Genomic DNA, 25882 nt, shown 5'->3' on the forward strand with positions numbered 1-25882 from the left:
TGCCATAAGTCCTTCTCTGCCGCCATCTAGTGGTAATTTCATGTCATTTTTTAAAGTTTTGTTTGCCTAGAAGTGTTAGTTTTCCTTAATCTTTTAGTTTTACAAATGATCACATTAAAATAGGATCATATTTAGAGGTTTTAAGTGCTGGAAAAAGTGTGAATCTCTCTAAAAAGTCCTTGAAAAATGCTCGAATTTCACTTTCAAAAGTTTGCATGAACCCTGACATTAATGCAAAAGCATTCAAGTATTTCTGCCACAATACCACAGTTTCAGTAAGCATTACTGCATTAAAGGAACACTCCACTTTTTTTTGAAAACAGGCTCATATTCCAGCTCCCCTAGAGTTACGTGCTGTTCAGCTCAAATGAGTAGTGCAGTTTTGTTTCACTTTCGTTTGATGTTTCTCATATGCAACAGAAATGGCAGCTCTTATCAGTGTGCGCACCAGTGTGACCTCTGACAAAATTTAGTCACACTGGCAGAAAAAAGGTCAAAATGCAACCATTTAGTCAGTCTGGAGCCCTGAAATTAATTTTTTAGAGTAACATACTGACAACACTGTTAGTGACACATTCAACTAATGAACTGTTCTTGTTTGCAGAAATGTTTGACAAAAAACAAGAACACACACACAGAGGATACTGAACAACTATTTATTTCTCTTGTTGAATAAAAAGCTCAGTTTGCCCCGTCTGAAGCCCTCTACGAGCACACCATGTACAACTGCTTTAATTCAGAAAAACAAAGAAACAAAATAATAAACCTGCCAATCAAATTCCTCCAGAGGACTGACCACAACAATCCCATCAACCCTGTAACACACATCTGTCCAGTTTAAACTCTCACACAAGGTTCGATTCGACTTCATCTCGGTATCAGGATTCGTTTCACATCTCAGCACCAATATCTGCGGCTCGCTCAGAGGTTTCCCATCATGCCCTGGTCTGAGTGATCAGACTGCATTTCACTAGCTGCCTGCGGGACATCTCTGCGATTCGTAGTGCTTTTTCAAGGGAGCGGTTTAGCTAAGTAGAGTTGAAAACTATGAAACGGACGAGAGTCATGAGAAAAATAATGCAGAACCGGCTGAGAGAGCACTTCTCCTCCAAATGTTATCCGTAATTCGGTCTTTGGATCTCTGAAACACAAATTAAAAATATGAAGCACACCAAAAACAACAGTTACTCCCATCTAACAGTGCAGGAACGAGTGCTTCAGTGACATTCAAAGGGGAGAGACGGGATCATGGGTAAACAAACTTCATTAACAGAGCAATAGACAGCTGGTACCTGAAATAACACATTAACATACAAGTGTATCAAACAGGAACTATTCACAATAGAGGGGTTTATGGACACTTATTTCAGGTGACACTCGCCTCCTATTCAGACTAAACGCATCTGTCCTTTTATCCCGTTTATTAGTATATGAATTGATGCTGAAATACTGTAAATGGGTGCGTCTCGATTGACACACATCTGTCCACAGTTTTGAAACAAGGTATACGAGCATTATGAAATGACATCCAATTTAGCCTTCGCATCATGTGTGCCGTACGTGACTTTAAAGTGCACATGAAAGCAATTTCGAGACGTCCAATCTGATTCTTAAAGGGTTACAGGATCTTTCCAGAAGATCTTGGTGTTTAACGGTGCGTTTAAGGGGTTTGTGTCGAGTTTATATCAAAAAGCCCTCTTAGAAATGTACATAATCGACATCAAAAGGCAAGAATAACTGGCACTCAAATAGCAAAATACATTTTGAAGACAGGAACAGCAGTCTGATCCAGCAGGGAGAACATGAATCGTTTAAAAGAAAGAGTTGAATTCATCAATACATTCAATCATGAACCAGGATGTTTTTGTGAAATGACCTACTGCTAGACAATGTTGTCTGACGATAACAGGGAAGAATGCAACAGAAAAAAATGAGATAAATTACAAATTTGGGGGCTGAAATAAACTAGTGAACTAAAAAATGATTACAAAACCTAGTACTACAAACCATGTCGATCTATTCAATGAAGCAAAGCACCTCTGTTTAACAGACGGACGAGCATGAAGCCGTCGAGTTAAACTGAAAGTTTATTTCGTTTCGGTGGCGGAGCTCGGACACAAACTCCACCGCCTCTACGCTGAGATTTGGTGCTTTAAAAGACATTAGAGAACAGATTCCCAAAAAAATAAATCATAACATAATAAAGCTATTTGACTGAGGAGCGCTCACAGTATCAGCGGGGTTCTGTACACCTAACAGAATAATATCAAATACCATCCTCTGTTTATTACCAAAGGAACTAAAGGTTGATGCAAAAATACCAGATAATAATAATCATCATCGGCGTTCCATGGAAGTTACGGCATTTTGTACACAAACTCTCCCCTCCGAACATATTAAATGCAGATCATTCGTTTCCGAAAAACATCAAATGTTTTTTTTTTCTTTTTCTAAAAAAGGAAGAAAGGAGAAAAACTCAAAGCTGCGTGTCCAGCTGGAGGCAGGCGTCACCTGCGCTGGTGTTAAACAGAGGCAGTTCCCGTTAGTCAGGAGTCAAAACCAAAGCGTTAATCTAGACGTGATGATCGGAGATTCTTGGCTGTTCGGATGATCTGGTCTTCTTCATGTTGGACTACGCCGCCACTTTGTTTTCCTTCTGAAACAAACGTGAAACAAACAAATATAAGAGTCCAATTTAAAATCTGTGATATTGAGCGTTATACTGTAAATTCCATTTTTAAGACTGGATTCGATGATTTTGTCAATTTATTACGGCCCTAATAGATGAATTAGTGTTAGTATATTTCTGAGACATCTTTAAAATCAATTTGCTCTTATTTTATTGGTGTAGAAAAAGCGCAAACTATTTAAGTTTGTAGGAAAAGCAAACAATATCAATATTAGACAAAACTCTAAATATCTGATTATAGAGATTAACTGATAATATATGCATGTTCAGTGCTTTTATTATTGTGTCAAAAACAGAAATACAATAAATAAATATTAGTTCTGCAGTATCGGTCGCTCTCTAGCTGATACCGATATAAATCACAATATTTTAGTATTATTTATTAACCATTACAGTATTTTTTTAATACTTTATATTATACTTTTATTTGTATATTATTAAATTTTCATTTAATATACACTACCGTTCAAAAGTTTGGGATCGGTAAGATTTTTAATGTTTTTTAAAAAAAGGTTTCATCTGCTCACCAAGACTGCATTTATTTTATTAAAAATACAGTAAAAACAGGAATATTGTGAAATATTACAATTTAAAATAACTGTTTTCTATTTTAATATATTTGACAATGCAAAGCTGAATTTTCAGCATTATTACTCCAGTCTTCAGTGTCACATGATCCTTCAGAAATCATTCTAATATGATGATTTGCTGCTCAAGAAACATTTATGATTATTTTCAATGTTGAAAACAGTTGTGTACTTTTTTTTTCAGGATTCCTTGATGAATAGAAAGTTCAAAAGAACAGCATTTATCTGAAATACAAAGCTTCTGTAGCATTATACACTACCGTTCAAAAGTTTGGGGTCAGTAGGAATTTTTATTTTTATTTTTTTGAAAAGAAATTAAAGAAATGAATACTTTTATTCAGCAAGGATGCATTAAATCGATCAAAAGTGGCAGTAAAGACATTTATAATGTTACAAAAGATTAGATTTCAGATAAACACTGTTCTTTTGAACTTTCTATTCATCAAATAATCCTGAAATAAAATATTGTACACAAATATATTGTACAATTGTACACAAATGTTTCTTGAGCAGCAAATCAGCATATTAGAATGATTTCTGAAGGATCATGTGACACTGAAGACTGGAGTAATGATGCTGAAAATTCAGCTTTGATCACAGAAATAAATTAAATTTTCAAATATTTTCAAATAGAAAACAGTTATTTTAAATTGTAATAATATTTCATAATATTACTGTTTTACTGTATTTTTAATTAAATAAATGCAGCCTTGCTGAGCAGACGAAACTTTTAAAAACATTAAAAATCTTACCGATCCCAAACTTTTGAACGATAGTGTGTTTTAAAATTATTTTTCTATACCAGACTAATAAGACAAAATGCCAAACTCTAAATATCTGATACTAAAGATTGACCAATAATCAGTTACCGACATTTCCCCGATATTTAAGAATTTTTCCATAATTGGATATCAGATTCACCAATAAATGTGGTGCTTTGAGAATCGAGTGCATTGTTCAAAGGTAAAATAACTCGCCTTCCTCATTAATGAACTATTAATGCACAGCCATTAATGCACAAATTATGTTACATAAAAGCTTGAAGTTTTTGTTTTAAAAGACACTTTAGTGACGAAGAATTTTTTCTTTCAGACTTATGAAAGATGTAGAATTTTTTTTTTTTTTATGTAAGGGAGTGAAATGACATGAATCACAGTATTGACAAAAGTGTTAAATAAAACATGTTCAGTTCAGTGCTGTAATCATTGTGTCAAAATCAGAAATAATACAATAAATAAATATTGGTTCTGCAATATCAGTATCGGTCGCTCTCTAGCTGATACAGATATAATCACAACATTTTAGTATTTATATGCCATTTACAGTATTTATTAATACTTTAAATTAGCTTTTATTTTTATATGAGTTTTTATTTAATTTTACTTTAAATTTGAATACATTTGTTGAGCCTTGGTAATTATATATTTAAAAAATATATATATATTTCTGTATAGTTTCAATATATTTTTATTTCAGTTTCAGTACTTAAACTTATTTCACTTAGTTGAGGAGGCAAATTTTTTTCATATAATATTTACATTTTACTTTAATTACCAAAAGTGATTTTTAGTTAACAATAACACTGTACAACGCATCATGCATCTCGAACATCTATGATTGGCTCATTATTGGGGTAAAAGAGGAAGTACTAACCCTGTACTCAAAGTCAGAGAACTCCCGTCCTCCTCTGCCGCCTCTAAACCCGCCCCTGAATCCTCCTCCGCCCCCACGGGAGGGCATGAACGAGCCCCTGCTCGCCGCACGCCCGCGACCGCCACGGAAGCCCATGCCGCCACCTCTGCCACGGAAACCCCCGCGCCCGCGATTGTGACGCAGTGGAATACCGAACGTCTCTGCATTCATCCTCCTCTCCTCCGCCCAGGTCTGCCTCCGTTCCCTGAAGATTAGAGATAAAAAATACATCAGAATGCAATTCAACAGCGTGTCAAAATAATCCACGTTTGGCAGGAGGCCTGTCTAATCTGCAACATGTTTACACGACATTCATCTTAACGCTGGAATACACTACACGACTTTTAAAATCTGCAGATTTAAAACATTAAGCATCATACACTAAACGACTGAGGATTATAAGGGGCTTACGCACCGGAGGAACATCTTCATAGCTCCTATAATTATTGGCAAAGGGAACCCACTTTTAGCCAAGTTTGCACGGCAGGAACTGGGAACGATTTTATTTTTAGGAACGCCCTTTGGGGGACTAAATATCAATGATGTAAGTATACGTTGATTGGCCGAACGCATGGCATATGAAACAGCACCTGCCATTTTTAAAAAGCCGTGTAAACACAGTTCACATATATTTAACTCCATGAACATTGAAAACAGCGATTAAACATAAATATACAGAAAGCTAATGTTAACGGCATTTACCTGTCGCCTCTGTCTGTGGCGTTGTTCTTTTCTCAGCCTCGATGATATGTAGCACTGCAAGTTGTCATAGATTTCGTCTCTTAGCCCTTCTTTTTGCTCTTTCAATCGCATAACTATACGTCTACATCTGTCACCATCCTTCAGTTGTTGACATTGTTGAATGCCGTGCTTAAATGACATCGCTTGCGGGAAATGTAGTTCTCAGCGGACCGCCCTGGTGACTAGTTCCAATAACTACCCGGTGCAAAAGACCCTACACACTACCTGACTTTCAAATGGTTCTGAACACAACAAAAAATGTTCAGAAGGTGAATGCGGTTGTTGTAGCAACTCTGTGTGCAGAGTCACAGAAGAAGAAAAAACAGTCAAGCGCAAACGGATGCGGTCTTAGGTGGGCAGACGCGGTCAGTATGAATATTAAGGCTAATGTTACATGTTCTGTTAATTAACTTTTGTATTGTTAGGGCTGGCATTGCAAATCGAGAACTGATTCTGGATCTAGGGCTGCATGATTAATCATTTTTTAATCGTGATAATCACAATATTGGCTGGTTATTTATCCTGAAAACGTGTTTTTCCTTTGGGATATGCTCGTGGTTGCCAGATGCAAAGAACTTAAATCCCCCAAATAGGGCTTTTCTCCCTAAAAGGATATACTTTCTTCCTGGTGTTTTACTTAAGCTGTGCAATCTGGCAACTCTGTGCACACGTTCCCTCTATATGCAGAAGCAGCGCTGATGATCTGAAAACAAACATGTGCGCTGGAGTTTAGTGATCAATGCAGCGAAATTCTGCTTCAATGAAAGTGTCATACAGCCAATCTTTGTTTCTTCACAAGCCACTTGTACTATTTGTGTGACTAAATCTGCCTTGATCAAACCTTCAGCGATGAATTTGCAAATGCAACACGGATCTCCACCTTACTGTTTGCAGAAAGCACTTTGTGACAATTCAATCGGGAAAATGAACATAATTTGGAATTATTGGAAAAAATATTAAGAGTTTCACTGTTTTATATTTTGAAGTTCCTAGGGACATTTTTTTTATATCAAAGAGCATCTTTGCTTTTTACAAATTTGCAGGGCAATCTGGATCTGTGGTTTGTCTCATTTGCAAATGAATTGTGTTGCTTTAAAAATCTAATGTGAATACAGATTACAAAGAGCTCACAGAAACCATGTGTTTTGTATTGATTTACGGTCCAAGTTATCATAGTTTGTTAAATGAAGTCGGTGTGCCACCTACAGGCCTTTTGGGTGAAGTGTAGGTTGGTAAAGAATGTGCAAAATGGCTATTACTACATTGCCCTTTTTGAAAGAATAATCGTGATTAATAATTGTGATTATAATTTTGAGCAAAATAATCGTGATTATCAGTTTAACCATTATCGTGCAGCCCTATCTGCATTGTTTCTGAGAGTTACCGAATGCATCATGATTCTCTCTCAAATCAATTATGAGCTTAGTTTTTAACAGCAGATGGCACTTTAAAATAATAATTTTTAAAGTTCGAAAAGGTTGAAGTGAATTACAAGTGTGTTTGCAGTGTGCTGTTTACATTAATCGAGTCATAAAAGCATTCTAAGGTACATTTTCAGACTCAGCCGAACGCACGAGCGCCCTTCTTTGTGAGCATTTGAGTGTGCATTTAAAATCTTGAATAGAGCGCCATCTGCTGTTAAAAACTAATATCAGAATCAATTCCAGAGAGAATCACAATGCATTCAGAAAATCTCAGAATTGAGTGATGCATTGATTTATTGTCCCAGTCCTAGTTATTGTATTTTAATGCAACATTGGTAGAGAGAGGATTTCGGTTTCAGTAGCAACGTGTAGTGCAGTTCAGACTATGATTCCATGCTTTCAGAGTATATCAAAAATGTTTTAATATACTCCGACAGCATGGAATCATAGTCTGAAGCTAAAAAAAAAAAAATCATATACTATGCGATTTTCTGTAAAATCTCAACTCTTGACTGACCAGATATCTGCAGACATTCAGCAACTATTATCGACTCATCTAGACTGCAAATTTCGGCAAAAATCTGAGCAAAAGTAGTGTAGTGTATTCCAGGCTTTGGAGTCTGCTTCAAAAAATAGCTGCTTTGTAAGATGTCATGGACAAATTTGCAAAAGGCAGGATTCATTGCATGAATGCACAAGAAAATGTGTAGTAGGCTAATCGTTTTACATGCAACCTGAAAACACAAAGTGACATTTTTGATTTGCCCATTTGTTGCTTTGGTTATATATCATTTGATCAGGGCTTCAACACTCTGTACAATTCATTTCAATGACTTTAACTGTTAGTAATAGTGGTTATTTTTCTACATTTTATACATTTAAGAGATCAGCTGATTAAATAATCATGCATGACAACATTTGAATTTTGGGTAGTCTGAATCATAAGCATTGCTTCAGAAACACATTAGCATGTTAAAACATATATATATATATATATATATAAATAAACAAACAAACAAGACTGTACCTTCCAAAAGCACCTCCCGATTTCTCCTTTCTAGAAAAGCCAGAAGAGTGCACGTCTGTTAGATGATTCATTCACAGTTATTTTTAAACTTTACAACAGCAAATTACTACATTGAACCCAGAGTGACTGAATCACTCAAAGCATTTACACCCGTTTGAACCAGGTGAGGCATGAAAAAGCATCAACATTTAACATCTTTCATGACTCATTGTTGGATCAGACTGTTAAAAATACATTTTTACACAAAACTGGACTGAAAACGCAAATAACTACTTCCAAGGACACCACATCCTGACCTAAACATTGAAGTGAGGTCATGTGAAAAATGTAGTATACTACTGTTTAAAACACCTACGCTGTGTCCGAAATCGAATTCTTCTCACTATATAGTATGTGAAAAACTACGCCAAAAGACTATTATGTCATACATTTACCTCAGGAAAGCCATTCAATGTCCATAGCTCACAATTAACTAGAAAAAAGAACTCTAGACAGGAAGATTTTGCTTAAATATGTACTATTTTATATTTTAATTATATTTTTGCCTGTTAGTGATGTCTTAATGTATGTTTGAATACATCATTCTCGAAATCATTTATGACAGCCACCATATAAACATGTATTTATCAACAACAAATTGGAGTAGAAAGATAATTATATTAAGAACTGCCTCATGTGCAATTTAAATATTAGTAAAATTATTATATCTAAAAATATAGCAATTGATAATAGCGGTAATCAGGGAACCGGCTTTACTGACGAAATGCGCGTGACAATCGCATGCGATATATCGCCCAGCCCTAGGGCTAACTATAAACTATAATATGGTATTGTACCAGGTGAGATAGATCCCTGTATAGTTTACAACTCAAGTTAGACTTCATTATTTAGAGAGGTTTTTTTTCCCCTCAAGAAAAATAAACATGAACCAAAAATATTTCCAAATGAATTAATATCAAATCGAGAGCTTGTGAATTGGAATCAAATCATAAAAGCTGAGCTCTCACCTGGTGTCGTCACAAGAGATGTTGTCGAAGAAGGACTTGGATTTGTCATAGTAACAGTTGGGTCCCAGCGGATCCTCCTCTTCAACGTTGCCTTCGCTGTTCTGGGTCTCCACACCCGAGTCGGCCTTCTCCTCCCCGTTCAGAGTCTTCTCCGACTTCTCACTCTTCTCATCTGCAGCGCAAAGTGACATTAAAACTTGCATCTGGCAATAAACAGTCAGTAAAAATCACCCTAATGAAAAAAACATTTAATGATCCAATCAAAAGCCTGAAGTATAATATCATACTTTGTTTTAAACCCACAAAAAGCATAAAGATGCATAATAACAGTACCTTTAATCTTGAGTTTGCTCTGGAACTCACGGTCGATCTCCTCCTTATTGAACTGGGCGTTTGCACTCTCAAAGTCAAAGTCTTTCTCAAATTTCATTGGTCCATCTCTACGCCCGTTAAACCTGCCCCGCCCACGCGGACCGCCACCACCACCTCCTCCGCCACCGCTGCCCCGCCCCCTTCTCATAGGAGGAGCACCGCCTGGAGAGAGAGACAACCGTTATCACAAATGATGCTTACAGCCCTGATCGTGATCATGGGGATATTTGTTTTCCAATCATTTGTTTACCATCAAAATATGAGGCAAGTTTAAATATGAGGGAAGAACAAAAGACTAAACTTGGTGTTTATCTGACAAAATTATTAGGCAACAAATGGAAAAACTACAGCTACAGGTTTTATTTTACAGCACAAAAAATAAAATGCATAGAAAAACAAAAAGCATACATTAGTTATTAATATTCCATTAGTTCTCTTGTTTTTGCATGCGTTCATAATTTCTCTGTATGATAGCCAGGCCAAAAATTATGTCCGCACAATTTGTCATGTTTCATTGAGTTATTTTCACAAATACAATTATTGACTCTAAACACAAATATGCTTATAATACTTGAATAAAGGGTGAAGATGTCAATTTTCCATCACTTTTGGCCACTAAATACAGGGAAGATGTTTTAAATTGACTTACCGCCAGAGTGCCGTTTGTTTGGGTCTTTGTTATCAGGCCTGTTTGAATCTGATTCTGACCGAGGAACCTTCTGGACATCAGACGCTGTAGATGAACAACAGATATCACAATTAATGGCTGCAGGTGAAAAACTATTCGTCAATGATATCTGTACATTAAAGTGCCCCTATTATGCTATTTTAAAAGGTTCTTAATTCCTATAACAGGCTTACATGCATCAAAAGTCAAAAAGCGCTTTAATTTTCTCATAATATACATTGCACATCATTACATTTTTCACTAATTCTCAAACGACTTGTCTGATGTCTCTCTAAGTCCCTCCTTTCCGCGAGCCTGCTCTGCTCTAATTGGCCAGACGGCCCAGTCTGTTGTGACTGGTCTACCACTTACAGTGCCTGTTGAAAGCGAAACGCCTTTAACCATAGTTGAACTTCAGCTTCCTAAAGCTCAGCGATTGTACACACTGTACACAGTAACAATGGCATTGATTTTACCATATCAACCTGAACCTCCATCGCAAGGACGACTTGAGCAGGACGTTTTTCTTGCTCCATCCTTAATCACTACTGTTATAAGAACGACAGACAATCTGCATTAATGGACACAGTTTTAGGTAATAGTGAGCCACAGATGATTTGCAGAAGTATTTCAGTAAGACAGTGATAACGTGAGTTAGCAGAAGAAAACACAAAACTACGTATTTTGAACACCCAGTAGGAAATATATACATCAATAATTAATCATACTTACAGGCTGTGATTCTCAGGAGCAAGTGAGTCAAAATATAGCGGCTATTGTTCTATCTTTAATGGCGTTTTGTAAATCCCATTTAGACCTCTTGGAGATTTGAGAAGCACTTGTGAAAATGTTATTCTGCTGTTGTATCTCTGTGGTAATTTTAACCACTGACTCTTCACATCCTCATCCTTTGAGAGTGTTTACAAAGAGAATTTGCTTTTGCAAAGCAGAAAACAGCATCTTTTCGATATGTATACACAACATGAACCAGCTGCAGTGTTTGAGGGCGGGTCAAAGTAGACGTTGTTCGTAGGGCTGTCGCGGTTAAGGATTTTCCCTTGCGGTATTTTTGAGTGGCTCAATAGCGCGATATGCGGTTTTACCGCTATGCTATATATATATATATATATATATATATATATATATATATATATATATATATATAGTCCTGCAGGTCATATTCAATAACGAAACTAAATAGAGTGTTGAAACAGGAAGTAAGTAACAGAAGAGAATGTCAAACTAAGGGTCTACATAACAGAACATAAACCTGACAGTAAGATCGTAGGGCTATTGTTATATGTAGTTCCGATCCTCAAATCTGACTAAACGAGAGACTTTCTGCTGATATTTCACGAGTATAAACAGAACTAACGTTACTCATCTCTGCGCGTTCCAGACAGGCTGTCAATCAGTGCAGTTACATTGTTGCGCCACAAGGTGGCGGCAAGGGACTGTCTCTTTGAGTATTTATACCATTCATCAACTGGACGTTCTAAACGCTGATTCATTTAAAGAGCGATGTAATGAAACAAGCTGTTGAAATCATTTTAACTGTGAGCGCCACTTTATAAGGCTCAGCTGACCAGTAATGTGTCGATGCTAAGGCAGAGATTTCTATCCTTGGACATGACAACCTTTTTTCACGAATATATGTTTCGGCCTGAAGGACAGACGCAGGTAATCGCACGCGCTCAGTCGATCTCGCTCATATTCAATGTTTAGGCTTGTTTAGTGCTCTAGTGCTTTAGTAATCTATGGAGCATCTTTACAAATTACCATGGTACACATTATGCTATCATTATTAACTTATTTAATATTTAGTACACATGCATTAAGTGTAAAACGAGAAGGACATACCTTTCAAAAAATAAAAACATGCAAATATCGCGGTTGCTGCGGTATTTGCAGTCCTCTGCGGTTGGCTCGTAAATAGCGCGGTATTACGATATTGCGGTTATCGCGACAGCCCTAGTTGTTCGCGGGGAGCCAATGAAGACCATAGGCGGGCATTAGGCAAATGTGTTACTTTGTGACATGTGGCCATCACAGAAATGGGATTTGAATTCCTAATGACTTGTTTATGCTGTTCTGAGTCGATTCTTTCTTTTGAGACAATAAATTTGTGCACTTTTGGCTTCACAACTTTGCAGATCGTTTACATTTACAGCTACATTACAAATTGCATGAAAGGTAATATTAAAAAAAAACATAATAGGGGCACTTTAACCTTTCAGAAAATAAATAAACAAAAATTAACCTTTTAAAATTATGTTCATAAATTTCCAGCTCTGAAATGCCCCGATTCTCACCTTTTTGCTCCTGGTTTTCAGCAGATTTCTGGGTGTTGAGGGCCGGTCGGGGAGCTGCAGGGCTCCTCTGACTCGCTGTACTGGTTGCAACCGCAGCGGGAGCGACCGGGGCCGTCTGGACCGCATGCTCCTGGGTCGGGGTCTTCCTCAAATGCTCCGCAGATGGGCTGGAACGACCTGAAAAAGAGGACACAATTCAGACACACAAAATTAACAACGAAAAAACACCACGTGATGTGGACAAGAGTTATATGATGGAAACGCCAGTTCTCTGTATCATTTCATACGGTAAATGTTAACCCTTAAACGCAAAACCTCGGGTCTTTAGCGACCAGTACGATCATTCATTCATTTTTTAAAGATAGATCTCAACCTTCTTAGTATTCCTCAATCATTGCAATCATTATAAACAATATAACAAGAGGATGCGTTTTCAAATTATTTTTTTGTATAAAGTGTATAGGGTCGCTAGTGACCCGAGGTATGTAATAGTGCAAGTATATTTTTTTCTGTGCAACAATTGAATCTCTGATACACAACAATGATGGCGTGATGTTTCACTCATAATTACTGCAGGTATAAAACAAAAGAATACAGAAGCATCATCAGCAAAACTTTAAATGGCTTAGCGATTTAATGCAGAGCAAGTACGCAATCAAATATTAGTGTCACTGTCACTTGATGGTGGATCTGGTGAAGAAGCAGACAACGATCAAAATATCGATTTTGAAGACGAGAATATGGTTGAGAAGGCGAATCTGAGCCAGATGCTGGGGAAATGAGCATTGACGATGACCGTGATGATGGTAGAAAGCATCTGCTCAAATTGAACCCTTTCATGTTCCAAAAGATAACAAAATATGCTTTATTTTATTCTTTTGTAATTGTTATTAAAATTTCAATTGAGTTTTATACTAATTCTGCGAGCCATATGTGTTCTGGGTCGCTAAAGACCCAAATATGTAATAATGATTGGCAAAACATTCATGCATTTAAGGATTAAGAAGACAACATGAAATAAGCATAATTTGCAATGCATTCAACATCAACTTTTATCCATTCAAATTGGATTGTGAGAAGTGGCTATAATTTCTATTAATTTTACTCATTTGTCTGGCATTGCTTACATCAACAGAACAGATGGTCTTGCAATTTAATGAAAAATTGCAAACAAATATTTCTCTAGAATAATATGCGCTGATCAACTGTGCACAATTTGATTTCATGTTGTCTTTATAGAATGCAAGTCACCAACTGACAGACCAAAGAATGACACTCGAGTCATTAAACTACAGGGCTGTCAAAAGCACCAACTTCGGTACTTGAAAGCATTTCCCTCTAGCATTTTGACCGCTGTTGAGCAGATTGTTCAACACCTCTGATTGGCCATTGTGTTCACGTCCTCAACAGATATGTCCATGATTGGCTACAATGATCAACGCTTCAAAAACATGTTGTAAACAGACATCAGACGCTCCCATGTGTATCTGTGCAAGCGCTCAGTGAAGAGTGTCAATTTACAACATGTTTTTGAGGATTGTAGCTAATCACAGACACCTCTTGACTTGGTAGCGAAGTAGCAGTACTATTGACAACCCTATAAAACTATCACACAGCAAAGACACATGCTGTAATCCTGCATAATCACGGGCCAGAAGACGAACACACTAAAGCCAGCGTCGGTCCTCCGGTTACCTTCGGGTTTGTGAGCACTCAGCGAGCGAGTGTGCGGGGGAAGAGCAGAGCTCTGGGACAGAGGGGCAGTAGTGCTCGCCTCGCTACCGAACGCAGGACCTGAGCTGCTTCCTGTGAGGGGAGGAAGTGCACAACTTTAAGTGTGGGCTTTAACACATCACACTGGGAGAAAAAAGACCTCATATCAAGCTTATGCAGCAGCCAAACACTCATGCAATCAGCCTTTCTAGAAGATCCGTCTCCTTGCTTAACTGTTTCTCGCTCAGACAAGATTTAAAAAAAAAAAAAATATTCTGTGCCTCATGAAACATAATTTTACTGTATTTCCATCCATTTAAAATTATTCAAGCACATAGGACTTGAAAACATACTTGCAAAAAATTGATAAAGAGCAATAGTCTGTCTGATAATGTAAGAGATGGCAACAGAGGTAGTAGTTTTCAAGGCAGGACTGCATTTCTTTGTTTTTCATGGTATATTTTGGCATATATTATGTATGTGCAATATAATAGATGTTTCAAATGAGACCTGCTGCTATTTGAAATGCATTTATGCACTGTATAAATTGTCTATCCAACTTTAGTTTTTAGTTTTAGCACTGTTTTTACACCATGTTAGCATGTCCATGGCAAAAACAGGACACTTCAAAATATAAGGACATACACTAGATAAACTCTTAAGGCAAGGCACCACAGGTTAGGGTAATATTTTACTGAAATGTTATGTTCACACATGCAAATGAGGCATTGTCTAATTATATATGCACTCATTGGATAAAGCCAGGTTCAAAATTCTCATTTTATTTGGAAGAAATATTAAAGTCCTACTGAAGTGCCTTGAAATGCGCAGGCCCGCTATTCAATGTGTTGATGTAATTTCCACTGAAACAGGAAGACAGGGTGGAACATATCAAGTCGTACACTTTTTAAAAATAGACAATAGTGTTTCGTTTATATCATAGCTCGGCCATTGAGTTTGGCAAGGCTGCATCTGTCCGCTATATGACAGCCACAGTCAAACAGATTCACCTTTTATATTTAATATGAAAGTGTTAGTAAAGCAAAACAGTGAACATAATCATGCTGAGGATGTGTAGTCTGAAAAATGTGACTTCATTCACAGAAATGGAAAGCATATTTACACTGTCTGAATCGTTCCCTATCCCCTATATATTGCCATTCACCATATAGAAATTAGTAATTGTGTGAACAAGTGACTGATTTCAGCGTCTGTAGTGTAGGGGGCGGGACGCTTAGATTCTAGAGATCATTTAATTGGACAGAAAATCTGATAAGAAACTGAACTGCAGAGTGATCTGATCATTGATCTATATTGGCAGAAGTGAGAGACTAAGATTTGAACGCTTATATTTTCTAAATGTGAATTTTGCCATTGTTTTGGAGCACACTAGCTCATAGATAACAGTAAGGCTAGCATATGGGACCCAGAATTAGACTTTTGTCCTCTGTAGTGGACATTATTTTAGTGATTTTCTCTGACATCATACAAGTCACAGTTTAAAATTTTGCAGAGAAACCAAATTTTTAGAGGTTTCACTATGACAATAACTCCTCCTTGGTCTTTAAATATGACTGAAAATCAAAATTAGCACTCTTATGGAAGTATAATATTTTGTAATTATTTAAATCTGATTCATTTTCAAATTTTGTCATAAATCAAGATTTCAGCAAAATGTTATGGGGTTTATAATCAAAATATGACTTTCTGTTATGAAACAAGACATCGATTTTATACATGTCCTCAGTAGAGGACACCAGGACTTAAATCTTGTTTATCAGGCATTTTAGGAGACACATAAAGTGTATAATATATCAATATTCCTATTAATTATTAGATATTATTATGAAAATGTTGCCAATTATTAGGGGTGTAACAATACATCGATCTAATGTCTAACGATACGATGCATCGATGCAAAGCGCAAAAAATCAATACCTGTGGGCTTTTTATAGAGGCACATTTCTTTTAACACTCTCCACATTTTCAAACAATGAGAGTCTATGCATTATCGCCAACGCGTGCATTCTCGTTTAAACTAACTTTCGGAACTTGTGAAAGACACTCGGGACAGCAGATGGAACTGTCACTGTCCCGATCGCGCCAGTGCTGAATCTTCATGCAAGTTTATAATTTGCTCGTGTTTAAAGCCTGGCAAAAAGCAGCGCACACACATCTCAAACAGTGTCTGTTAGATCACAACACTGGAGAACAGAGTGCTATGAATTATTCTTCACACACAGTAATAAAATTTAAAACTGTTGCATAGGTGCGCCATGCACTGTGACTCTGTATTGCTTCAAGCGCATCATTCTGCACACGGGATGCGTATAAGTGCTTTGTGACGCTCTGTACTGGAGCCTTTATAATACATTTGCACAATGAAAGAATATTAATAGCCTGTCTTGTTTTGTCCTACCTATAATACAGTATGTTGTTGCTTTATTGAAAAGCTGCGCTATACATTCAAAAGAAATGTCTTTTAATCCTGTGTGTGTGTATGTGTATATATATATATATATATATATATATATATATATATATATATATATATATATATATATATATATATATATATATATATAAAACAAACACTTCAATGTGTATTTTGGAAGCTTTCTTTCCATTACTCTTAAAGAGGGCATGTTATGGGAGCAAAGTACTTTAAAAAAATAAAACAATAGTTTGACCTGTAGTGTCTTGCCTTAAAACACTTTAAGATATTTCAATTTGATTTTTGGCAAAAATAAAAATAAGCTCTGTATGCATACCATCTTTTAAAACACCATCTCCAATGCTGGAAACTACAAGAGCGAGTGTGAACTCACCACCGGTGACCGCTGCTCCGAACGGCTGGGATACCAGAGAACTGGAGCTGAACTGGTTGTACGGAGCCCGACTGAAGGGGGCGTATGACTGGAAGGAAGGAGCCGCGGGACCGGCGGTGGATGCCAGAGAGGACTGTGCATAAATGCAAGAACATCACAGGTCAGTATTCACTTGGCTTTATGTTCTGCAGATTCACCTGAATGTTTCCAGCTCACCTGCACGATGGCAGGATCCTGAGGAAGGTTGCAGGTGGGTTTGGGCGGCTCGCACACAGTCAGATCTTTGATGTCACTTCCCCTAAATATGATGTACTCAAAGACATCATCTCGAGGGGGGATAGGTCTGTCAGTGGGCCGATCCTCAGTGCCAAATGACTTCACTAGAGGAGAAAGGAAAATGTTAAAATTCACAAAACAAAGCGATATTAGTTATTTATTTTTTTCACACGTCCACTTTGCTAAGTGTTTTTACTAGGGCTGGGTAAAAAAAAAAAAAAAATATATCAATTTTAATCGATTCTCATTCTTACGAACCGATATCGTTTCTTAAATCCCAAGGGTCGATTAGTCTAGTCTGTTTAGCAGAATATGTAGCACCTCCCATCCAATAAATCACAATAATCTTTGCACTTTGTTACTTTTGATATGAAGCAAAGTCTCAGATTTCAAATGACGTCCATCTTATTATGAGATTCAAGAAATAAATACGATTTTGGCGCTGTTTAATGTGGCGTGACAGATTGCTTTAGCGCCTCAGTTAAAGAGTGAACATCCTCTCCTCCACTTTAAACAGTTACTACGTGAAATAAACATGAACATCTGAAGGTATGTTAAAATATACAGTACAACTTACTGAAATCTGTATCATGTCTCGTGTAATCGCTCAATCAGTGTTTCAACCTCGGAAAGACGTCAATAAAACGTCACATTTACCTCAGAAAAACATATTCAGTGACTATAAACTCGTTAGTCAGCTAGAAAAGTGTGCCCTAGAAAGCGACATTCTGATAAATATAGCTATGCACCGTTACATATTCATTATAATTTTTAATGTTCTTCAATATTTAATGCATGTTTGAATAAATCAGGCATGATTTAAATGTTTATATTTAAAAAAAAAATGAATTGGAGTAGAAATATGATTATGTAATTCTAAACTTTATTTATAATAACAAAATCATTGAGTGTAATTTAAGTGTTTGTATATAAATAAGTTAATTTAACCTTCAATACAGCATTAGTTGAGAGATTTTCTTCATTCTAGAAAATTAGCCATGTACTGTAACTGAAATACTACATTTAAAATAATCGAATCGGAATCGAATTGAAAGCATGTGAATTGTAATCGAATCGAATTGTGAAAATTGTGCCAGCCCTAGTTTTTACTTTATATTTGTAATTGAAAAGTGCTGTTTTCAGGGTAGCTAGTTTGAATTGGTTATTGGTTGTGTGAATATATTGAGTGTTTATTGTGTTTACATTTAGCCAGAGCTACAACTGAATTCTGTTGATGTGAAACTCCCTCATATTTGTTCTCTGTACGTATATATGCAGTGAGTGTACATATATATATATCATATTGAGAGTGTGTATATGTACCTTTAGCCAGAGCTACAGTGCTGTTCTCAGTGTCGATCGTGTATAAAACTCCCTCATATCGGATCTCGGCCTTTGAGATCAGACTGATCTTGCTGCCGATATAAGGCGTCCCTCCGCTCATCTTTCCGCTCGAATTCACTCCTTTACAGCTGCTCGATTCCTCTGGTCTTCTTCGCGCTGGGTTTTATCGGACTTAAGAGGGTTTTTCGGTGATTTGACGTCGTTTTCTTTCAGCCTGTGTTTAACACGACATGGCCGAGTTCATTTTCCTCCGCACTGAATCGAGATGCATGCTGGGAAACGCGCCTCCCCCCTCCCTCGCGCCCTCACGCGGGTATCGCGAGAGTTCGTGGGGTTTTAGTGTGACTCCCGTTACATTGGGAATTATGTAAGAGGAAAAATGCGATTTAAAAATGCGTATTATAAATAAAATTAAGCAAATAAAGGGTCATTTTGAATTGGGTTTGAATTAGCCTAAACCTAACTTATTTTACCTGAATGGCTGTAAGGAGATTAGTATATATTCTCAAGCACAATCACAACTTCTTGTGCATCTTTCATTGAACGTTAATTGCTTTATTATTTTATATAATATAATATAATATAATATAATATAATATAATATAATATAATATAATATAATATAATATAATATAATATAATATAATATAATATAATATAATGTTGTTATGTTATGTTGTTATATTATAGTATTGTTGTCATGTTATATTATATTATATAATGTTAAGCTATGTTATGCTGTTGTTATATTATATATTATTTTATATTATATTATGCTAAACTATGTTATGTTGTTGTTATATAATGTTATTATATTATAATATATTATATTATGTTATATAGTATTAAATAATGTTACGCTATGTTATGCTGTTGTTATATAATGTTATGTTATATTATAGTATATTATGTTATATTATAAAATGTTTATGTTATGCAATATATAATGTAGTTATGTTATTTTGTTATATTATATTATATTACATTATATAATGTTAAGCTATGTTATGTTGTTGTTTTACTTTGGTATGTTATATATTATATTATATTATATAACGTTAAACTATGTTATATTGTTGTTATATAATGTTATGTTATTTTACAGTATATTATATTATGTTGTTATGTTATGTTATGTTATATTATATGATGTTAAGCTATGTTATGTTGTTGTTATATAATGTTATGTTATAGTATAGTATATTATGTTATGTTGTTATATTATATATCATTTTATATTTTATATTGCTAAACTGTTATGTTGTTGTTGTTATACTATGTTGTATTATATAATGTTATTTTGTTATGTTATATTATATTATTATATATAATGTTAAGCTATGTTATGTTGTTGTTATACTTTGGTATGTTATATATTATATTATATTATATTATATAACGTTAAACTATGTTATGTTGTTGTTATATAATGTTATGTTATATTATATGTTATATATTATGTTATATTATATTATGTTATATTAGTATGTTATGTTATATTATATGATGTTAAGCTATGTTATGTTATTGTTTTATAATGTTTATGTTATATTATATGATGTTAAGCTATGTTATGTTATTGTTTTATAATGTTTATGTTATATTTTAGTATATTATTTTATGTTGTATTATGGTATGTTAAATATTATGTTGTTATATTATGTTATATTATATAATGTTAAGCTATGTTATGCTGTTGTTATATAATGTTATGTTATATTATTGTATATTATGTTATGTTGTTATATTATATATTATGTTATATTATATAATGCTAAACTGTTATGTTGTTGTTGTTGTTGTTATACTATGTTATGTTATATTATATTATTATATAATGTTAAGCTATGTTATATTGTTGTTATACTTTGGTATGTTATATATTATATTATATTATATTATATTATATTATATAACATTAAACTATGTTATGTTGTTGTTATATAATGTTATGTTATATTATATGTTATATATTATGTTATGTTATATTATATTATGTTATATTAGTATATCGTGTTGTTGTTATATAATGTTGTTATATTATAGTATATTATGTTATGTTGTTATATTATGTTATGTGATATTATATTATATAATGTTATGTTATATTATGTTATATTACAAAATAATACGTTAACAACAATAAACTCTGAAATCCTAGCCACATGAACAGTTACTGCAAGTAATCAAAATGTGGGCCTATTTATTTAACAGTTATTATTACAGCCCATTGTTAACAGTGCCTAACATATCCTTAAATGTCCATTTGCTTTGAATTTTCTGCATCTTTTGCCCTACTTTATTTGCAAGTAGGCTAACTTTGAACTTTCGCTTGCTGCATGGACCTTTCATTATTAAGAGAGACAGAATGCATATCAATGATTTTAATGAAATCAATAAATGCTATCCAAATGATCGCAAATGAAAGTCACAAAGCTTCTTTCCCTCCAAACTCATGTAGTATCCTCGACCGCCTTGAGTTGTAACAGGGGGACAACTGTTTGGTTTTGGCCCTCTGACGTCATATCCATTCCCACAATGCCATAGTAACACGACTGCGCACTCGCGCTCGTGGACGCGCACCAGCAGACAGCCCATCACACACAGAGCGAACATGGCGGGCGCCTCCGACCCTCTGGAAGACATGCTCTTCTCCGAGGTGGACGAGAAAGCCGTGAGCGATCTAGTGGGCTCGCTGGAGTCTCAGCTGGTGGGCCAGAGCGACCCGCCCGCCGCGCAGCCCGAGAACGCTCGCCCGGGCAGCGCGAAGCAGCAGCAGCAGCAGCAGGCAGGAGGAAGAGCGCAGCTGCCTGCTCATGTAGACTCTCCATCAGAACCACAACAACAAGCACAGCAGCAGCAGAACGCGCGGAAAGCGGCGCGCAACCCGGATTCCGACCCGAAAGACGCCAGCATGGATAAGCACGCCAAAGCCCTGGAGAAGGAGAGCCCTCTGAAGTCACATGGCAGCATCATCATCATCACCACGGCTGCAGCATCCGACGGGGCATCCGCTCCTGCACCGGGCAACAAAGGTGAGAGCCCGAGGGACACCCGCAAGAAACACCCGGCTAACGCGCGCGCGCGGCGCTCCTCAGCGTCCCACAGTCTCAACGGCAACGGAGGAGGCGCAACATCAGCATCAGCATCACCCAGCACCTCCAGCCCGAGCAGCACGACTTTCACCGTGCCCAGTAACCCGCAGGCGATCGCCCTGGACCGCGGGACGCCTACCATCGCGCTCCACCGGCTCCCGCGTCACATCATCGCCAGCATCGCGCAGAATGGAAACGGCACGTCCGTGTCCGCGCTGGTCCAGCAGGGCGCGCGTATCGGAGCTGCGGGCGCGCAGGTTAACCACAGCAAAGCACCCGGGAACAACACGAAACCCCCGCCGACCTCCTCGCCTCCCGCTGCGGCCACAGCAGCGCCTGTCAAACCCGCTGTCAGTGTCAGTGCGGCTCCGGTCATCAGACCTGCGCAGACGCAGCCGCAGCCGCCTGCGCAACAGAGGGTCGTAACGCCGCAGCTGATTGTCAGACCACCGCAACAACAAACTACTATACAGCTGCCGCCCGGATTCACCATCCCTCCAGGTACTGAGACTTTTCCCACATGTTTGAATAATGATGCAAACTCTGGAATGACACAGTCTGGGAAAGATGTGGTGACAAATGAAAACTGTTATGCACCACTTGTTGATGCTCTTCCTTCACTATCTGCTTTCATTCATCCTGTAAAACAACTGAAATTAAATTCATATGCAGGCACAATTCATATTTGTCTACAAGAGCATTTAGAGTAATTGATTTATTTTTAGTGTGTCTAAACTGCAAGTGTAAAACTTAAACCTTTTAGTTCCATTAAAAAAGTGTTTTACAGCTTGGTTCCTTTTTAAAAATGGGACTTTTTAGAGACTTTTAAAAACTTTATTTAACAAATATCAAATAAATAAAAATATATTCAGTGGCCAAAAAGTGTTTAGACACTTACAGTTGCAAGAAAAAGTATGTGAACCACTTGCAGAATCTGTGAAAATGTGCAAAATTTTAACAAAATAAGAGAGATCATACAAAATGCATGCTATTTTTTTAGTACTGTCCTGAGTAAGATATTTTACATAAAAGATGTTTACATTTAGTTCACAAGACAAAACAATAGCTGAATTTATTAAAATAACCCCATTCATAAGTATGTGAAGCATTGAATCTCAATACTGTGTGTGGTCACCTGATGATCCACGACTGTTTGTGTGTTTTGTGATGGTTGTTCATGAGTCTCTTGTTTGTCCTGAGCAGTTAAACTGAGCTCTGTTCTTCAGAAAAATCCTCCAGCTCCTGCAGATTCTTCAGTTTTCAAGCTTTTTTGCTTTTTTGAACCCTTTCCAGCAGTGACTGAATGATTTTGAGATCCGTTTTTTCATACTGAGGACAACTGAGGGACTCAAACACAACTATTAAAAAAGGTTCAAACATTCACTGATGCTCCAGAAGGAAACACGATGCATTAAGAGTCGGGGGGTGAAAACTTTTGAACAGGATGAAGAAGTCCAAATTTTTCTTATTTTGTTTAAATTTCATTTAGTTCTGCCCTTCGGAAGCAACAGAAGATACTTGCATGTTTCCCAGAAGACAAATTAAGTACAATTTACCTTGATCTTCAAATTCAAAAGTTTTCACCCCTCGACTCTTAATGCATCGTGTTTCCTTCTGGAGCATCAGTGAATGTTTGAACCTTTTTTAATAGTTGTGTTTGAGTCCCTCAGTTGTCCTCAGTATGAAAACACAGATCTCAAAATCATTCAGTCACTGCTGGAAAGGGTTCAAATATGCAAAAAAGCTTGAAAACTGAAGAATCTGCAGGAGCTGGAGGATTTTTCTGAAGAACAGAGCTCAGTTTAACTGCTCAGAACAAACAAGAGACTCATGAACAACCATCACAAAACACACAAACAGTCGTGGATCATCAGGTAACCACACACAGTATTGAGAATCAATGCTTCACATACTTATGAATGGGGTTATTTTAATAAATTCAGCTATTTTTTTTGTCTTGTGGATTATAATGTAAACATCTTTTATGTCAAATATCTTACTCAGGACAGTACTAAACAAAAAATAACATGCATTTTGTATTATCTCCCTTATTTTGTTAAAATTATTAACATTTTCACAGATTCTTCAAGTGGTTCACATACTTTTTCTTGCAACTGTAAATATGTAAATGAAGGGTCTTTATCTGCACTCAAATGCGTCAGAACTAACTAAATTTTGAAAGTTTTTGTTTTGCTTGAGAAGTGTTTGTTGTCTTTCTTTGCACTGATGCTTTTGCATGAAACATAATGACATTCAGACATTTTTATGCATGACCAAATACTTTATTCTCCATGATTTATGTTATGGTTTCAGTATAAACAAACTTATCACAGCATATGATGCTGCAGCATTGATGTTCTGAACCCAGAAACAAACACAGATCTGAAGATCCTTTAATGCAACTTCAGTAACTTCAGTTTCATCTCAAGCAAACAGGTGAAAAAAGTTTATGGATGAGATTCGAAACTAAAACCTTTTTAAAGCTTTCAGTTCCAGCTCAGATCGGCTGGAGTTTTTGAACTTTTCACAGGTGTGTTTGAATGCAGACTGATGAGTTTGAGTTATTAATGAGCAGAAAGGAGATCAAAAAGTGACTGGATATATTACAAACAACTTTCACAGATAACAGTTTCAGGTGTACCATATTTGTTGACTGAGTTTAGATTTTAATTATGAAGAATGATTCATCAACAGTCTATCATTACCTCAGTTTATGAGCTCAGACAGATTCACCTGTTGCCTTCTTTTAAAGCACTAGTTATAAAACAACTGAATAAACTTTATCTCGACTCTGATCATTATTTCAAAATAATGTGAGTTTGGATGGTGAAAGCTGTCTGAGTTTAATTGTGTGTGTAATCAGTGAAACGCTGTTAAACGGGTCGCTGGATCTGTTTATAAAAACAAACCGCTGTGATTAAAACATCCGACGACACTCTGAGTGTGTTTACTGTACACTCTCAAAATGATCAAAATAACACAAGTTGAGTTAAATATGGACAAACCCACTGATTGGGTTGTTTTGACCCAGCAGTTGGGTTAAATGTTTGTTCAACTAGTTAAATAGTTTTATTTAACTCAACTATTGTTTAAAAATGACTATTGCTTGCTTAAAATGAACCCAAAATATGTTGGAAATGAACATTTATTAATAAGTTTAATAAATATTAATTAAATAATAAACAAACATTTATTGAATTGCTTGTTAATAAATGTTCACCTTTTGATTATTATTGTTGCCTCTAGTAATTATGTGTCTGATTTTTAATTTACAACATATTTTGGGTTCATTTTAAGCCAGACATATAGTCATTTTTAATCAATAAATAAAACTGCCCAGCAGGTTGATCAAACATTTAACCCAACCACTGGGTTTGTCCATTTTCAACCCAACTTGGGTTGTTTTTAACCCAGCATGTCCAAGGCAAGTTTGCTTATATAGCACATTTCAAACATAATGTTAATTTAAAGCGCTTTACTAAAAATGTTTTTTTTTTTTTTTTTTTTTTTTTTTTTTTTAAATCTAAACAGATACAAGAAAAACAACAAGTACAAAATAAACACTTATTAAATTTTTTCAAATTTCCATGAATTCTTTTAACAACATTGAAATGTAAAAGAGTCAGTATTGCAGAAGTATTTCAGGTCACTATTTCTTTTCTCATTCACATTTTCTCCACGTTTAATCAGCTTCAGAGTTTATAGTTCCTGTGGTGTGACAAATTACAGTGTTGCATTTAGTCTTTCAAATAATATTAAATCTGCATGTGTAATAATTACAAAAGAATGAACAACTGTGGTTTAAAATGATGAGGTTTAGACACACTGTCAACTTACTAAAAGTATTTCATGTCATTTATCCAAATGCTATTTTTAGGGATGCATGATATATCGGCCACCATATCAGTATTGGCCAATATATATTCATTTTTAATGTTATCATTATCGGCCCAATAAGAAAATTTGTCCGATTATATTAAAGCTGATAAATAATGGATTATTATTTATCACTTTAGATGTGCACTGTCTGCCATGATGGTTTTGAATTGCTTGAAATATGATTGAAATCAAGTCAAGTCTGTCATATAGACTACATAATATTATAATG

At 36.0% G+C, this 25882-nt stretch overlaps 2 protein-coding genes across 7 annotated transcripts in view; one reads left to right on the forward strand and one right to left on the reverse strand.

Moving 5' to 3' along the window:
- Window positions 1-642: 642 nt before the first annotated feature.
- lsm14ab (LSM14A mRNA processing body assembly factor b) lies at window positions 643-18985 on the reverse strand. 4 transcript variants are annotated; one of them, XR_007181523.1, is made up of 12 exons: window positions 18659-18984; window positions 17276-17439; window positions 17060-17192; window positions 14214-14324; window positions 12519-12695; window positions 10189-10272; window positions 9501-9701; window positions 9168-9339; window positions 8161-8190; window positions 4930-5173; window positions 2512-2656; window positions 643-1141 (listed from the first exon to the last, which is right to left on the reverse strand). XR_007181523.1 is itself a non-coding variant. In XM_048167681.1 (11 exons), the coding sequence occupies exons 1-11, from the start codon at window positions 18777-18779 to the stop codon at window positions 2633-2635; spliced, it is 1458 nt and encodes a 485-aa protein (XP_048023638.1). In that variant the 5' UTR covers window positions 18780-18985; the 3' UTR covers window positions 643-2632. The 4 variants fall into 4 exon arrangements, 3 of the variants coding, with proteins under 3 accessions (XP_048023638.1, XP_048023637.1, XP_048023639.1); XM_048167681.1 differs by having other exon boundaries at window positions 643-2653; window positions 18659-18985; XM_048167680.1 differs by having other exon boundaries at window positions 643-2656.
- Window positions 18986-21075: 2090 nt separating this feature from the next.
- Window positions 21076-25882, forward strand: part of LOC125254628 (transcription initiation factor TFIID subunit 4-like) — a 118171-nt gene continuing 113364 nt past the window's right edge. The window contains exon 1 of one of the 3 annotated variants that reach the window (XM_048169319.1): window positions 21076-22275. In XM_048169319.1, coding sequence (XP_048025276.1) covers window positions 21294-22275 — 982 coding nt within the window. In that variant the 5' untranslated portion in view covers window positions 21076-21293. The remainder of the gene's footprint in view (window positions 22276-25882) is intronic. The other 2 variants (XM_048169318.1, XM_048169320.1) reach the window with 2 other exon arrangements.

This window comes from Megalobrama amblycephala, linkage group LG19 (genome assembly GCF_018812025.1).
Source record: "Megalobrama amblycephala isolate DHTTF-2021 linkage group LG19, ASM1881202v1, whole genome shotgun sequence".
Classification (NCBI taxonomy): domain Eukaryota; kingdom Metazoa; phylum Chordata; class Actinopteri; order Cypriniformes; family Xenocyprididae; genus Megalobrama; species Megalobrama amblycephala.